This window comes from Carettochelys insculpta, chromosome 28 (genome assembly GCF_033958435.1).
Source record: "Carettochelys insculpta isolate YL-2023 chromosome 28, ASM3395843v1, whole genome shotgun sequence".
Taxonomy (NCBI): Eukaryota; Metazoa; Chordata; order Testudines; family Carettochelyidae; genus Carettochelys; species Carettochelys insculpta.
In genome coordinates, this window is record NC_134164.1 from 1668468 (window position 1) to 1685334 (window position 16867).

Below are 16867 nucleotides of genomic sequence, written 5' to 3' on the forward strand. Positions count from 1 at the left end.
AATTTATTAGGCGATGAGCTTTCATGGGACAGAGCCACTTCTTCCCATGAACGCTCCTCACCTAATAAATCATTGTTAGTCTTTAAAGTGCTACAGGACTGCTTTTTTTTTTTTTGTTTCCTCTTAATACTCATTACCATGGGTCAAATGCTTTGCCTTGCTGCCATCTTTCAGGATCTTGACTGTGCCAGGGAAAGAATGTTACAAAATCATGGGCCAGCAATAAAAATGTAGCTGAGTGACAATGGCCAGATCATGAAGAAACATATTATTGGTGTTCCATAATAATAAATACTAACTGGGATGCTGGCCTCATGCCTGTTCCTGCCAAGGCCACTCAGTCACCTACCATACTGTTGGATGACTAGTTGGAAACCAGTCCAGGAATGGCAGTCTTGTTACAATAGCAATTAGTGCTATCAGAATGTGTTTAGTAATTAGTACTTATAAAATGGTTGTAGGATGCAGATGTTTGAATCATTCTTTCTGCCTCTGTGTTAGCAACTATATATTTGAGAGATTTGGACATCAGTCTGTCTGGAAGTCCATTTGTTCAAGATCTCCTCCTAAACAGTAAGAGCTAGGACCCCCAAATTTGGCATGCAGCTTCCTCTCATAACTTAAAGCAAGGTCAGGGTTTGGTAGTGCCAGGACAACAGGATATGTATGGAATGCGATTGTTTCTCATCAAACAGAAAGGCAGGAGTCTGGTAGCAGGGACACTTATACTCACGAATGACCACAGTGGGTGAGCGAGCAAGCAAGCATGCCTCCAACAGTTCCAAGCCATCTCTGGGGAGTGATGCCAGTGGACAGGCATTGTCACCCAAACCACCTTGGGCCAACCCCTAGGAGCAATGCCATTGGTCTTCCAACCCATTTCCCCGCTCTCCGCCCTGAGCCCCTCGGTTGTGACTCTCGTTATTCCCCTGGGCCACAGCACTTGCACCCCAACCCACTGCCCCAGCTGAGCGCTCCCTTTTGCTCCCCAGAGACCACACTCCCTGCCCAGAGCCCTCATGCTGTCTTGCACCCCAATCCCTACTCCAGCCTGATGCAAGGATTGGCTGAGCAACAAAGAGGTGGGAGATAGAGTGAGTAGGGGGCAGGGCTCAGAAGGGGTGGGACCCTGAGGCAGGGGGTGGGGCAGAGGCAGGGTAAAGGATGTTCAGTTTTCTGTGATTACAAAGTAGGTACCCTACACAGGAGTTTGGCTGAAGGCAGGGGTGGGCAAAATTTTTGGTGGTAGGGGGTGCACACCAAGAATTTGGAAAGTGGTCAAGGACCACCCTCTTAGCTGACATCATAGAGGGGAAGGGATAGCTCAGTGGTTTGAGCATGGGCTTGCTAAACCCAGGGTTGGGAGTTTAATCCTTGAGGGGGCCATTTAGGGATCTGGGGCAAATAATAGATTAAAAAACTCTGTCAGGGATGGTGCTAGGTCCTACTATGAGTTCAGGGGACTGGACCTGATGATCTGTCAAGGTCCCTTTGAACCCTATGAGGTAGGTATTTTAAAAGATGTGGGATCTGGGATGGAGTTTGGATGAAAGAAGGGGTTTAGACCTGGGACAGAGGACAGGGTGCATGGGGAGGGAATGTGGGTGCAGAGAAAGATTCTGAGCTGGAGATGGGGTGCAGGAGTGAGTGCAAGGTCTGGGAGGGCATTGTGAGCTGTGGCAGGTGTGTAGGAGGAAGTGCTGGGGATTGGGGTGCAGGATCTGAAAAGGGGTTGGGATTCAGGAGGGTGACAAGAGGTTGGAGGGAGGAGCTGGGGTGCCACAGGTAGGCTCTGGCCAGGAGGTGCTTACCTGGGGAGGCTCCCAGCCAGCAGCCCAGCAGGTTCCTCAGCCAGGCTCCCTGGCTTCTACAGCCTGCTCAGAGCAGCCATCTGGGCCCATGTGCTGCTCTTAATGCTGTGAGCCCCAGGGAGAAGGGGAAGGGTACTTTGTGTGCTGTCTGTCCTTGAAACAGCTCCAGTTGGCCAGAAACCAGCCAATGGGAGCTGTGAGATTGTGCTGGGGGCAGGAACAGCATGTGAACCCTCTTTCTTCCCTCCTCCCAGGCTTGCAGAGGTCACAGAAGGGCCCAGGTCTCCAGCTGCTGTCAGTGCTGCATTAGTGGCTGCAATGGCTGGGCATCCTGGACCCAGGGCAGCCATTCCTTTTGCTTCTCTCTCATCAGCAAGCCTGCAACTGGTACTTGGTTGGTAGCAGGCTGCCTTGAGGTTGGCACCCTAATTCCTGAGCTGCTCTAGACAGCTCAACACTGATCATATTATATTTCTCTGGTGCTTTCCATACTGAAAGGTATGAATGCATTGCACACAGGGGGTCTGGTCCATGTGGTTAAACTAACTTGTGTGTGTAGTGTCATTCAAGTCACAGAAACGAAAATTAGGAATAATTCTGTGGATGTGGGATGGGTCCCTCCATCAGCTAGGCCAGTTCATGTTTTAGAAGAGTTGTAGGACTGCAGGCAAATGTAACTCAATACCCACCTTTGTTCTGGAAGTGTGCAAATGCAGAAATGGAATTATTTGTATTTATGGCAGTCAGTGAGACTGGAAATGTTGAACTCTGCAAATTAGTTCTTTCTCTGGACAAGCCATAGGAATAGTAAAGTGCATCGCAAAGAGGCAGAATTCAATTTCCCACCTCCGCAAGATGCAGGAACAGAGGATGCTGCACTTGAGTGCAGCAGGGTTCAGCTCTTTGCCGATGCAAGTTGCAGAAAGGATAGTCTGGTTTGCACTGTAACACACTACGCAGGGCTCCTGTATGCCGGGGCAGACACAGGAGGCTAACTGGCAGTGGGGCCTGGTGTTTGCTCTGTGCAGGAGGCTGCCTGCTGAACTAAACATACTTAATACATGGCTCTGTCTGACTGTGATGCAAGTGATTGTGCTGGCATTTAATATGCAATTGCACATCTAGGATTATAGAATTCTGCAGGTGTTTGCAGGCTGCAATTCTGGGGTAGGTGAAACAGGAAGCACCTGATAGTCCCTCTCCCTCTACAGTACAGGCCACACCCTCCCGCTTCCTCTCTCTGGATCAGTCAGCCTCTCTCCTTCAGGGACAGCAGCAGCTGGAGGTTTCAGTGGGGACTCTTCCCCTCTTTCTTCGCAATGCAGAGGCCAGGCCCCATCATGCCTGAGGATATTCAGAGGCTCCTTGAAGGTAAAACCCAGTTCCTCCTGCCCCATCTCTGCTAAATGGGGAGAATTTGTTAAAGTTGCTTGTGAAGTGGCTTCGGGAGAAAATGCTTTTGTAGCTCACAGCCTGAAATGGGCCTGCTCCTTCTGAGATGGGGAAAGGTTCTAGGCCCCCAGATTGCAAAGTCCCCTCCCCTGTTCTAGCAGAAGGTATTGGGTGTGCATGGCCTGACCTGGTGCTTCTGAGATTATTTTAGCGTGCCTTGGAATGATTCTAGGTCACGAGGGAGGGGGAGAATGTGGCCTAAGGGACAGTATACTGATGCAAGTCTCAGGAGGTTTGGCATCCATTCCTAGTTCTGCCACTGACCTACTGAGTGACCTTGGGCAAGTCACTTCACTGTTCTGTGCCTCACTTACCCCCTTGTAAAATAAGGATAGGGACCCTGACCACCCTGTTAAGTGATTTTTTGATTTACTGATAAGCATGGGGGAATCATCATCATCTAGGAAATAGATGTTTGTGGTGTTAGTGGCATTGGTGAAGCATGGCTGTACTGATGTGGGGTGACACTGCCCCAAAATAATATGCAGACAAGTTTGGATGTGACTACAGCATGTCATAATGTGCTAGCGTCTTGGTGCAGCAGAGTCATGCCCGTTTTGTGCTTTGCAACATACAAGTGCAACCATCAAGGCTGCCTTGTTGGGAAAAATTCCCAGTTAAGTTGCAATTCTAATAGAAACAGCCAGCTTCCAGTCCTTCCAGGAGACTCTGAAAATTGCACCAACTTTAATTTCTGCCACTTGTTATGTACATAGTGACGAACCTCCTACCGATGAAACTGTTGGGGGATGCACCTGCCAGCCTTGACCTTGTTAGGTGAATAACTGCAGCAGCATGATGTGCATGGCTGTTTCTAAACCTGGTTCCTCTTATTTCTTCACAAATGTCAAGGGACTCCTACCTTTCTGTTGGTTAAAAACCAATAAGTAGATAGAACAGGTCAGTCTTATAACTCCTCAATCTGCCAATCTCGAAGCACGCTACAAAAGTGACTTGGTTAGCTCCTCACAGACACTAACAAATATCATTGGTCATATCTTGTAGTTACTATAATACATGTTGCTTTTGTGCTTAGCTATGTGTATTGCACCTTATTCCAAATTTATCTCACCCCAGCACTTAACTTGACCTTAGAGGATTTTTTTTAAAGGCAGTTGATTCCAGTCTTCCACCTGCTCCTGAGTTCCCCTGCCAACTTATGTGGTTTAGCAGTCCCTTTTGGCTTGTTCTCTCTCCTGTCATGGTCTCACAGGTCCATACCTACCCAAACAGAGAGAGGATTTGATACTGTCCTTTTAATCCAGAGCATGGCTAATAGGTCTCCCCTGGCACATCTCACTCTAATAATTCCAGTGCTGGACCCCTTCTGTGCCATACTTGCTGTACCTCTGTATTCCAGCAATCTCTAGGACTACTGACTTTCTCTCCTTCTGGGACATGCAAAGCTTTCATCACTGAGGTCTGTCACATTTGAGGAAAAGAGCATCTGATGTACTGGCCCATCAAAGCTCGCTATCAAATGCTTTGTGTCTTCCCTCAGCTGTAGGTGTGCATTTCCTGTTCTTTATTTTTAATCATGGGGCTACAGTGAGGTTCACCCCTGTGCATTTTTGATGTGTAGCACTTTACTGTTTGGAGCTGACGCTTTTGTAAACAACTCATTTCTGCACCTGCCACCTCCCTTTAACGGCGATTATTTTCTTGTTAGCTGACTGTTTTTAATTGAAGTCTTCAGATCTCCTTCGAAAGCAGAGCCTTTGTTTGCTGACAAGTAGAGCAGGCTAGGAATGGAGATTAATTGCATGTCACATATCTCTGTATCAAACTTGCTGCATCTTAACAATCTGTGCAGTGGTCCTGTACGTAAGGAGGATTCCAACTACTTAAGAGCTTGGGCTGTTTCTGCGTTTTGCAAAGTGCGGCATCAGGAGAGTTCATTGAAAACAAAGCTCCGAAGTTAAGACACCAAGAATGTATGAGTCTCAGACAAGAATGTCCATTTTCTGCTATTAAAGTTTGGTCCTCTAGGCTCCTGCATAACTTGGGCATGCCTAGGTGCTATACACAAAAATAGGTAATGCATGGTTTGTTAGCAATAGTGATGGTGTTGTGATAGTCAATAGGCTTTCAGTGGCTATGGGCTCAAAGCTACTTACTACCTTGCATTCTCTTTCCACAAACCCTTTGTATCTGGATATTTACATGTTCCTCCCTGTGTGAGTTTTTGACTTTTGTCTTTGCTTTCAAACCAATGTGGCAGCAGTGTATTTTTTTTTAAATCCCCCTTTTCTTGGCAGGATGATTAACCCACAATCAAATCTAAAGTCCTGTTTGCTTGCCTGACATACAGGTGAAGGGGCAGGATGATGGTGCCTTCTCCAAGTGCCCCGTTAGCTAGCCCTGTTCTTGTAAGCCGGGCAGTCCTGTGCCTCTTTCCAAGGAAAGTGGAGCCCCAAGCAGAATGGAGCAGCTGGTGTGACAGACTCATGTCACTGCACCTGCAAAGTACAACAAAGCTGGTGGGATCTAATTTCAGGACAGGCAGCCTTGGTGCTGTTGTTCCTTTTACAAATACTCTTTAACACTTCATCCTCCCTGGAGGAGACTTACAGGGGGATAGCCTGGAGGTAGCATCCATGGACTCTCATACGCCAGGGAGTTCAGGGATAAAGCTTGAAACTCTATGTTACAGCTGCCAATTCAAAGGATGATTATTCTGGCTCTGCCAAGATGGTTGTGCTTCAGAAGTATGGAAGCAGGTGAGAGGGTGTAGTATGCAGCAGGGCAAGGTGAATACCTCAGGGGTAACCTCCCCTCTGAGGTTCAGGGCCTGTGAATCAGACTCTTAGCCAAGCCCTCCTGTCTTGGCTCACAACTAAATGATCCTTTCTGTGCAACAAAATTAGCACAAGGGCCATGTAGCTCTATGTTTTAACCTGCAGCCTCAGTTTCCTTTATAATCCTCCTTTTTCAGGGAGGTGAATCTGTCCTAGCTTAACTGTGGATGCCCCAAGTTCTGCAGATCTTGAAGTGTTTGTGCTGAAGTTCAGTCCATCCATGCTGCTTGGTAGACCCCTTTGTTTCTGTAGTCCCTGTATTACAGGTTGAACCTCTCTAGGTTGGTACCTTCAGGACCTGACTGGTGCCAGATGAGAGAATTTGCTGGACCATGGGAGGTCAATATTGCCTATCACATTGCCAATACTTCCACTTCTTGGAGAAGCCATGCCTCTCAGTCACTGAGTAATGTCTGGGGAGGAATCATAGCTGGATATAAGCGCACAGATACAAGTGCTGTTATGTGCCCCCTCATATCTAGTTACAGGGTAGCAGAGAGAGCGAGAGAGACATATGGTATTTTAAAACCTTTCATTCCCCTCCTTGTTGAGGGCTGATTAGCTCCTAGAATTTAGAACTGCCATTGTAATGTTATTTACTACCTGGACTTTACTAGCTGTGACATAATTTTATGACCCAGTGCATCTCCCCTTGGATTAACTGTGATCTCCTTTGCAAACTCCACTGAAGCACATGATGAAATTGCAACCATTTTTTTAAGCAGCAGGAAATGAAAAGGAGAGTCCTGTAAACTTTCAGAGTGGATCACAGAAAGGAATCCATAAACATCAAGAATATTACTTTACAGCTAAGCAGTAAAATGAACACCAGCATGTGATTTACTCTAGAGCTGCTTACATATTGCTCTTCCTGATCCACTTTGAAAGTTTATGGTTGAGCTTTCTTTTTCATTTCCTGTTGCTATAAACATAGCAGACAGCTCTGAAAGGGGGCTCATTGTAGCTTGTAAGAGTAAGTCTAGTTTTATTATAATTTATTCTGCAGCTGATCCATACAGACATTCCAGTAAGTACGTACCATATTACAGCTAATCTCATACTCATGGAGTTAATCTGCCTTTAAAAATGATAGAGGGATGCAACTTGTGTTTATATTTTTATGAAAGTGGCATGAGCTTTTCATTTTGTCTCATACTCATGTTAGTTGTGTAAATATGGTCCATCCATTTTTTATCCCTTAAGTCCTTCTTAATGACCTGTTTCTGCTGTGGTGCTTACAGAGAAACAAGTTGACTTGCATATATAATAGCCTGCTGTTTTCCACTGTCCCCTAACCTTGGTCTACTGGTTTGTCCATAGACTATGAGCTGCTCGAAGCAGGGACTGTTGCTTGTAGTGTTTGGAAAGCACTTAGTACATAGCTGGAATTACCATAAATCCTCCCACAGTTCTTTGTGCTTGGCTTCCCAAATGACATCATTGGGCTTCTTGTGGGGCAGCAGAACCATGCCTCTGTTTCACAAGTTAAATGCTTACAAGTGTAGGAAAAGAAGGGTAGGCCAAGGGACAGCGGCCTTACTTTGAACTTCAGAGATCTAGATTCAGCCGCTGGGTTTCCCATGCTCCGCCTGTGTGGCCATGAGCAAGTCATTCACATCTCTGGCCCAAATGTATTTAGGTGCCTAGCAGCGTCCCCTGTAAGCTGAGTGCTTGGGTGGCCACCCAGGAGAGAGTCAGGCACTGCTCTGCTAATTAGCAGTGTGCCCACAGCCAGCAGCATGTGTTTCTTATGGTGTGAACATCAATACCTGTCTCAGTGCACATAACCAAATTTATTCTGTACATGGATGTTAAAATGTAGAGGGAACACTGGTGCCTAGCTTCTATTGAAATCATTGCAAGTTAAGTGCCTAAAATGTAATGCTGCTGGACCTCAGTGCCTCATCTTTACAGTGCAGACAACAGCACTGTCAAGGTGTATGAGGCTACACATGGATTAAAGAATGTGAGAAGTTCAGATACTAGGCTCAAGAGGGCCATCTACCTGAAGCAGACATGGGAAAACTGCCCTAAGGAGGGGTTAACAAGAGGCAGCTGCTTTTCTGCACTCCTTTGGTTGGATAAAGGAAGGCAGCTGCACTCTTACCAGGACACAAGGAAAACAAGTGGACCATGTTAAAAACTTGTCCTAATGGAAGTGACTGCCCTGAGGAAGGGATGGCGGGGGGAGAGAGAGAGAGGTCTATCAAAGGAAATGGGCAGAAAAGAGCTAGCCGGAGAAGCTGGGAAGGTTTGTTAATTTTCCTATTGTTGCCTGGAAATGGAAAGTTAAAAGTATTCCAGGTGATGAGTTTTATGGGTCTGTGGTACCACGTCTCCAGCAATGTTCAGGAGCGTGGCCTGGCTCCTCCAGTGTTTGGGTTTATATTTTCAGAGCTGTCCTGTCTATAGCATGGATGGGGGCAAATGTCTGGGGCCCCACACTAGAGCAGAGCTGGGAGGTAAGCAGGTGGCCTGGTTTGGGGTCAGACTGCTCTGCCTTGCTTCATCCTGCCCAGATCCCAGGATCACTTGAGAAAGGGTGGGGAGAGATGGGGTGGGTGGGAGCTTGGGGTGGGGGTGGCATGGGGGGATAGAGCAGAGTAGAATGGGCTGAGGCTGGGTCACTTGTTGCAGCTGGCACCAGTGCCCCTGCTGACCACCCTGGACCCTGCATCCCTCTGAAATGTGGGGCCCATGGTGGTTGCCATGGTCTGGCCTATGGATGGGATGATTCTGCTTGGATCCCTTCTGGGCACCACCAAAACTTATACAAACCTGGCACCTCAGCCAACTCAGGAGGGAACTTTTTGCGTCCAATTTGAGAAGTGAGATGGGCTGAGACTGCTTGCTTTTGCACACATCCAAGGCTTCCTGAGTCCTGCTCACTAGCCACTTTGCTGGTCAGGTGGGAATAGCACATGATCATCCAGCTGCTGTTATGTGCCCATAGTAGATCCCTCTAAGGCAGGGGTGGACAGTAATTTTCACAGAGGGGCCACTCCACAAATTTTGGTATTGGTGATGGGCCAGGTCTGGCTCCCTGGAAGGGGCAGGGCCCGACGCAGAAGGGCTTGGGGCTAGGAGATACAGAGACAGGGTGTGTGAGCGACAGACCCTGTGATGCAGACTGAGAGTGTGCTGCATTGTCTATGTGACAGTGACTATGTGTGTGTGGAACAGGCTGGGTATGTGTGTCAGTGGCACAATGTGTGTGGTGGCTGCTGCTGGGTAAGCTACCCTCTGTCTCTAAGGGAAATCTGTCCTGCTCTGCTGTCTCCCCTCTCCCCTGTTCTGCACTCCTGAGGAGTCACTTACCATCCATGCTTCAGATGGGAGCACCTCCGCTGTATGTCTCTTTCTCCCTGCTCTGTGGAGTTGTGGTACAGGGGCAGGAGAACACCCTGACTTCAGCACTATCCTCTCCCTTCTACTCCCTCTGCACAGCTAGCAGGAGAACCCTTAGTGCAGCTCAGCTGCAGATGGAAAAAGCGGGTGGAGGGGCCGCTGAACACATGCTGCTGGCTGTAAATATGCTCAATCTGCTAATCAGCTGAGTGGGCCGGAGAGAAATGCCCGGCAGGCTGGATCCAGGCCCTTCATGTGTGTGGTGGTTTTTGGCTCACCCCTCCTCTAAGTTTAGATATCTGCTTCACCCCAGACCATGATTTTCATTCTCAATTGTCCTGGTAACCTGTGTTACTGTTAAGCTGCTTAGGAGAGATTCAGATGCTGCCCAGCTGATTACCAGAGTGCCCAGAGCATTTTCTTTTGTTTTTTTCTACTGGTAGTACATGTTCATACATGCACTGGTGCACATAAAAAAATATTCTGCCATGGATGGAAAAATCCAGAAGTGGATGAAAAAAGATTGGAAGGACCATGGCTGGTAACTTCAGCATTCTTTGAGTGCGCCTTCAAATGTGTCTCAGAACAAGCGGTAGCAGGAAACCAAGGTTGAGTTAGAAAAGGATATGCCTCTCAGGCCATTGTGATCTTGAGAACATGTTACACACTTGCAGATGGAGTGGTTAATGTTTTAAAGAGCTGTGTGAACTCCTCAGGTATACTAAAGAGAGCCTCCTCTTTTGGATGAACTTTCACGTAGAAGTGGTGTGAAAGTTGAAAGCCTGGCAAGCAGGATATTAAACTCTCATTAGTGTCACAGTGTATGCTAAAACTCATGTAGGCCAGTATGCTGGCTACTTGCATCACTGATGGCTTTTATTCTAAACTCTGCTTCACCAGCATAAACTGGCAGCAACTCTGTTGAAATGTGTGGCATTGCACTGGCATGAGATCAGAACTGGGTGTTGAGAACAATCATTCATTTTCGAGTTCTCTGGATGGAGAGCCCATATCCATGCAAATAGAAGAGCTTTGATCATAAGCCACAGAACTGTGGGAATAAGTATTATCTGAGATGATTTTTGTTCATGAAAGTTTTTTTTTTGTCTTTCCCCTCCCCCTCCACAAGTAAGTTATTTTAGCCCATCTGAAAAAAGACCATACAATTTGTTGGACCTTGGAGTATTTCACATGGAGCCGTTTGTCTAGTAGTAGAAATGAGTCCATCCAAACTTATGCAGTTTTTGAGGTTTAATACACTTTGCCTCTTTTAAATTCGTGCCTCCCATCCCACATCCAGTAAACGAATGATACTGTTCATCTTCTGCTATAGCCATGAATAGGATTGTATTCTGGAATACAAATGTATATTGGGCTGTAGGCAGCACTTCAGTGTACTGCCCACCAGTGTGATGGCTTTGAATAGTTACGCACCCATACAGCAGAGCTTACGTTACGGGTTCTCAAACCTCAGTTTCCCCCACAGTGATCCCCTTCTGACAACAAAAATTACCTTGAGGCTGCAGGAGGCAGGGACTGAAGCCTTAGCCTTGCATTCCCAGGTCAGGGGGCAAAGCCAAATTCCAAGGGTTTTCAGCCCCAGCTGGTGGATCTATAACCTGAACCCTGCCACCTGTAGCTGAAGGCCTTGGACTTCAGCTTTGATCCCGGACCCCAGCAAGTCAAATGCTAGCCCTGCTAGCCTCCATTATACACTTTGGTGTCCCAACCAGTGTTTCCTCCAATTTTTCCCATCCATGAGCAGAATAAATTTTATGTGCACCAAGGCATGTGCAGTTGTGCACCTCCAACAGAGAAACACACACTGCTTGCTGTGGACGCTCTGCTAATCAGCTCAGCGGAACCTGAATCTCTCTTGGGTAACTACCGAAGCATTCAGGTTAGGAGTCAAAAATAGTTTTGACACACATTTTGAAAGTTGCTGGCTAAGGCTGTTTGAGCAGAGGCTTTTAGTGGACCATTACGCATACATCTCTTATTTGAAAGCAAGCCTCCTTCAAATCTAACTCTTGCTTCCACCTGTGTAGCATCCTGATAGTTTGTCACTTTCTTCCCCCACAGATACTGAAGGTTACCTGGCAGATGGGCTGGAGAATGAGAACCTGAGTGCTAGAGCAAGAGACCAGAGAGAGGCACTCCTGGTAGGATTCCAGCAAGTCAAGGCCAGGTTGGTGTTTCGTCCATGCTACGTTCCAAGGGGAGCAGATTAGCAAGACCAACACATGCCGAACTGGTTTGGCTCCCGGAGCAGGGGTCTAAGGAGTGCCTCCAAAAGCACCATTAGCTCACAAGCAGGGAGCCCCAGAACCAGTGATTTTGGTTGCAGCAGTTAGGTGCTAAATGGCCAGATAGAGCTGGGCCTTAAAGACTTAACTAAAATCTTTCATGTGCCGCTCAGCTGTGCCTGTTCCTTGGAGGAGCAATTGGATGAAGCTATGGGTGTTTAATGCCAATTGCATTGACAGAGGGTGCATGGGAGTTTAAGCTTTGTGCACTCAGTAAGAATGTGTGCAGGAGGTGAGCTACTTCCAGATGGGATTTTTCTGACTGTAACCTGTTTTATTCTAGTGTAAGCTATGTAGGGCAGGGATGATGCCTTGTGTATTTGCACAGCTTCGACCAAGATACGTAGCTCTTGTGTAGCAGTTTAATGGCCGTGTCTACACTAGCCAAAAACTTCGAAATGGCCAGGCAAATGGCCATTTTGAAGCTTACTAATGAAGCGCTGAAATGTATATTCAGCGCCTCATTAGCATGTGGGCAGCCGCGGCACTTTGAAATTGACGTGGCTCACCGTTGCGCGGCTCGTCCAGACAGGGCGCCTTTTCGAAAGGACCCCGGCTACTTCGAAGTCCCGTTATTCCTATGAGCAGATAGGAATAAAGGGATTTTGAAGTACCCGGGGTCCTTTCGAAAAGGAGCCCCGTCTGGATGAGCCGCGCAGCAGCGAGCTGTGTTAATTTTGAAGTGCCGCGTCCGCCCGCATGCTAATGAGGCACTGAATATGTATTTCAGCGCTTCATTAGTAAACTTCAAAATGGCCATTTGCATGGCCATTTCGAAGGTTTTGGCTAGTGTAGATGTAGCCAATCAGTAGATCTCAAAGTCCTTTACTAAAGAAGTAATTAGCCCCATTTTACAGGTGGGAAAAACTGGGTCACAGGGAGGGAAGTGGCTTATCCCAGGTCACCCAGTGGCAGAATCCAGGATTTGAACCCTCATTTTCTGAGCTCTTAGTCTATGGTTCCATCCACTAAATCATGCTGCCCTTTTTAGGATGCTGGTGGTGTCAGAAATCATGCAATGAATCTCTCTCCTTTATGGAGGTTTTGAAAACAAGCCTGAATATTCATATATGTGAGTAAGCTACTTTTCCTTATACCAGATTGGAAGGGTGACACCTGTTTCTAAAGGTGTACATAAGAACAGCCATAATGGGTCAGACCAAAGGTTCATCTAAGTCAGTATCCTGTCTTCTAAGAATGGCCAATGCCCGCTGCCCTAGAGGGAATGGACAGAATGGGTAATCATTGAGTGATTCATCCCTGTCACCCATTTCCAGTTTCTGGCAAATAGAGGCTAGGAACACTATCTCTGCCCATCCTGGCTAATAGCCATTGATGACATATCCTACATGAATGTTATCTACAGTAAATTCTTTCATAGCCGGCAGCCCTGTGACCAGGAGGTTGCCTGATATTCAAATATTCTGAATAATAGAGAAGTGTACTTAGCAATGCATAACACTAAAGAAAAACAAGATTAGAGATTAAGAAACAAACAAAAATGTCTGCAGAGTACTTTACAATACTAGTGCTGTTGGTAAATACACTGTAAACTTATACTGTGTTTGCTGTATTTATTTGTATTTACTTTCACTATTTACTGTACTTATGGAAAACGTAACATAACGTTACTTATGATAAAATGCCGGTTATTTGAGAGTTCCCAATGATAGAATGCTGGATATGAGAGTGTTTACTGTAGTTTTTGAATCTGTTAGAGTCTTGGCCTTCAGAACATCCTCTTGTAGGGAATTCCACAGGTTGACTGTGTGCTCTGTGAAGAAATATTTCCTTTTGTTTTAAAGCTGCTGCCTATTAATTTCATTTGTTGAGGCTTTGTGTGTTAGAGACTCAGCCCAGGTCTTAGCAGTTAGAAGTGTGTGTTTCCTGGGTTTTGACCAGTCACAGAGATGGTGTGCCATCTGCAGAGTTCAAGGCTAGGTTTGAATTTGGGTTCCAGGATCCCCAAAACTTTGAGGATGCTGGGATTCTGGAGTCTATCACAGGGCCAAAACATGAAGTGAATTACTCTCTCTGGGGTTTAAATGTGCACTGTGTTGACTTACTGGGAGAAATTCTTCCCCATGGAACAGCATGGATAGAAAATTGGGAGAACTAAGATAGCTAAGGTCCTGGGAGGTGAGTTCTGCCTATGGTTTTCAGGTGGAGACATGCTCCAGAACTCAGTGATAGTCTGGTCTTTATAGGATGTGAACCTTGGCACTGGGGGCGTTAAGATCTGGTGATAAAACTCAGGGGCATGACAGGTCTAAGTATCCAGTTTAAATAAAACTACAGCCAAGTGCTTGAGATGCAGTGTGCGTTATCCTTTGGAAGGGCACAGCCGGAGTCTATTCCCCACACTCCCACTGAAGAACTTTGCAAGATGTCCTGCTGTATTTTAATCGATCTTTCCTGCTGGCTAATTAAACATCAGTTTTATTCAGCAACTCCAGACTGTAATTATCAGCCTGGGTTGTCCTGAATAATTGAAGCAAGCTGAATGCGGGAGAAGACAGGAGCCTTCAGAAAATGGGACTATGGCATCTGCAAGGGAGCAGTGCCATGGAAGATAACATCCTTCAATATTTGAATGCAAGGTGCATTGCTACCTGTTTGTTTTCTCCTATCCATGTAACTGGCTGTCAATGTTGGGCTAAAGCAGCCCCATCCTGCTGGCAGGTACTCATTCTGCTGGGTTCTTCTGCTCATTTAGCAAAGCCAGTGGCTTGGTACCCACTGGATTAGGGGGAAGAGTGAATTCAGGCTGTCGGTTGAGTTGTACTTGGTGGTAGTGTTTAGGAGAAGGTAACACATGAATATGAACCACCTCTGGTGCAGCCTTTGCAATATAGCAGGAAAGCACATGGTGGTCCCATCCCCAAGCATATGGGAGACCATATGGGACCTTCTTTGGCTCCCTTTGAAATTCCTGTAAACCTGGCTGTGGCTCTAAGAGGTGCTGGTCTCTGTAATTCTTTGCAATGGGCTTATGTGGAGACAGAAGTGAGAAAGCAGCTGTCCCAGAGTGGATGCTGCAATGCAGCCTTGGTTTTCTGGTTGCTCTTTTCTTGCCTGGTGGCGGGTGGAGAACGGAGTGTTTGAATGTTGCTGTTCTAACCTGAAGTGTTCAGAAAAAGATTTGTGGTAGCAGCTTACTGTAATAATAGCCACCTTCTTCTCTAAAGCATCTAACCAGATCTTGTTCTCAGGGCCTGGCCTAGATTAGTCTCTTCGGGGAGCTTGCTGTGGTTTTTGTGGTATGTATTCAGGAAGTCATCAGCATCGTATTCAGGAAGTCATCAGCGTCATCAGTGCAGGCATTCTTTTTGCTTTTTACTTTTTTGTATCATGAAAGATGGCTCTGGGCATAGAACTTCATTATTCAGATTGATAATAGAGATAAGTCACCTGCTTAACCATGGAGGGGGAAAGGGGAAGAGACATCCCTGATGGGGAAGGGCCTTTTATAGGGCTTGTGCTTCTGAGCCTAGCTCAATAGCTGCTCCTGTAACTTGGCCTTCAAGTGTTTATTCTACTGCCCTCTCAATGGTCTAATAATGTCATCAGTGGGAATCTAACAATTAAGTTTAAAGTGCAGAGCATTGCTCCATCTTCATATGCTGCTTGTTGAGGATATATAGAATCCAGCTGTAATTAGCTGGGGAGAAGCAGAATTGTAGCCACGTCCTCAGAGATGTTCAGATGCTGAACTGCCATGGGGTCTGGGCCTAACACCTTGGTTTCATGAATCCATGAGAAACGTGTGACTTTCAGGAATAGCTTCCCCTTATTCCACTTCGGTATCTGGGAGTAGCTCTGCTGGAGCATGCCCAGTGTTCTGGCTGAGGGCTGAGTTCTAGTCCTCCTCAATCTTCTACAATTTGTCCCTTGAGCAAAGTCTACAAATGTCTCCCTCCTAGAATATCCATGTGTGGCTCTGAGAGTACTTTGAGACCATTGGTGTTTGTTGCAGGGGTTAATCATAGAACACTAGAACTGGAAGGGACCTCGAGAGGTCATCAAGTTCCAGATCAAGTTTAATGTGCAGTGTTGTGCCATCTTCTTATGCTCATGATCAAGCACTGTCCAGAGTCTCTAGACCATCCCTGATAGGTGTTTATGTGAGCTGCTCTTAAATATCTTCATTGATTGGAGATTCCACAACTTCTGTTCGCAATTTATTCCAGTGTTTAACCACCATGACAGAGTTTTTCCCAATGTCCAAACCTAAACTTCCCTTGCTGCAATTTAAGCCCATTGCTCCTTGTCCTATCCTTAGGCCAAAGGGAACAATTTGCTGGTGCAGTTGCTCACAGACAGACTCAAACCTGGGACCTCTGGGGCTTTGTGCAGGGGCCTCTCCAGTTTCATGTAAAAGCCAGTAGCTGGCTCTGTCAGCTAAGGCTGTACAGGAGACTCATTCTTTCTCTCTCCAAGTGGTCTAGGTGTCACTACATGGGACAGTGAAGAACAACCCTAGGTGTATACGCTGGCAAATAAGTCAATTAACTAAAAGCAAAGTATTTGTGGCGCTGAAAATCTGCTTGCAAAGTAGCTCTTGTGAAAATGAGCGGAGGAATTATATTCTTCCTCCCGAGCTCTCAGATTGTCAGACAATCTTGTTTTGGGGCCCAGTTGGCTCAGTGGGTTTGTTTCAAAGCTGTTTGCTGAGAACATCAGGCTTCTGTTAGGCTGGGGTGTGTGCTATTGGCTGGATTAGCACCAGATGTCTGACACTTGGGAAGAAATGGATATGTGACTCCACTGGGGAGCCCAGCCCCCTCTTGGCCCTTTGGGAAGAACAGTAACCAAGAAACTGTCAAAATGCTGAAGTGAGGTCATCTATCAGCAAGGGCAGAGACAGGAAATGAGATTGATTATTAAAAATAGGGATAGTTCCTCAGTGGTCCGTTCTGAGCCAGCCAGTTGTCTAAATTCACTGTTGGAAGGATAGTTTGCAGCCAATGGAAGCCACTTCTTGGCGTTGGTTATTCAGTTTCAGCAAGGCAAAATGTTCAAGAAGAGCTAGGCAGAAAGGGTTAAGTATTAAGCTGCTTGTGCCCCCATCTCCCTGTGTTTTGATCTGTGAGCTGCAGTCATTTGCAGAATCTATAACTGCACCCAAACTCCAGACCTTCTAGTGCTTGAG

General features: G+C 46.5%; 1 protein-coding gene across 1 annotated transcript in view; it reads left to right on the forward strand.

Annotated features, from left to right (window-relative positions):
* The first annotated feature begins 6952 nt into the window (after positions 1–6952).
* The window catches only part of SKAP1 (src kinase associated phosphoprotein 1), a 227651-nt gene continuing 217736 nt past the window's right edge, over positions 6953–16867 (forward strand). The window contains exons 1-2 of the mRNA XM_074979091.1: positions 6953–7088; positions 11492–11597. Of these exons, the coding sequence (XP_074835192.1) occupies positions 6953–7088; positions 11492–11597 (242 nt within the window). The remainder of the gene's footprint in view (positions 7089–11491; positions 11598–16867) is intronic.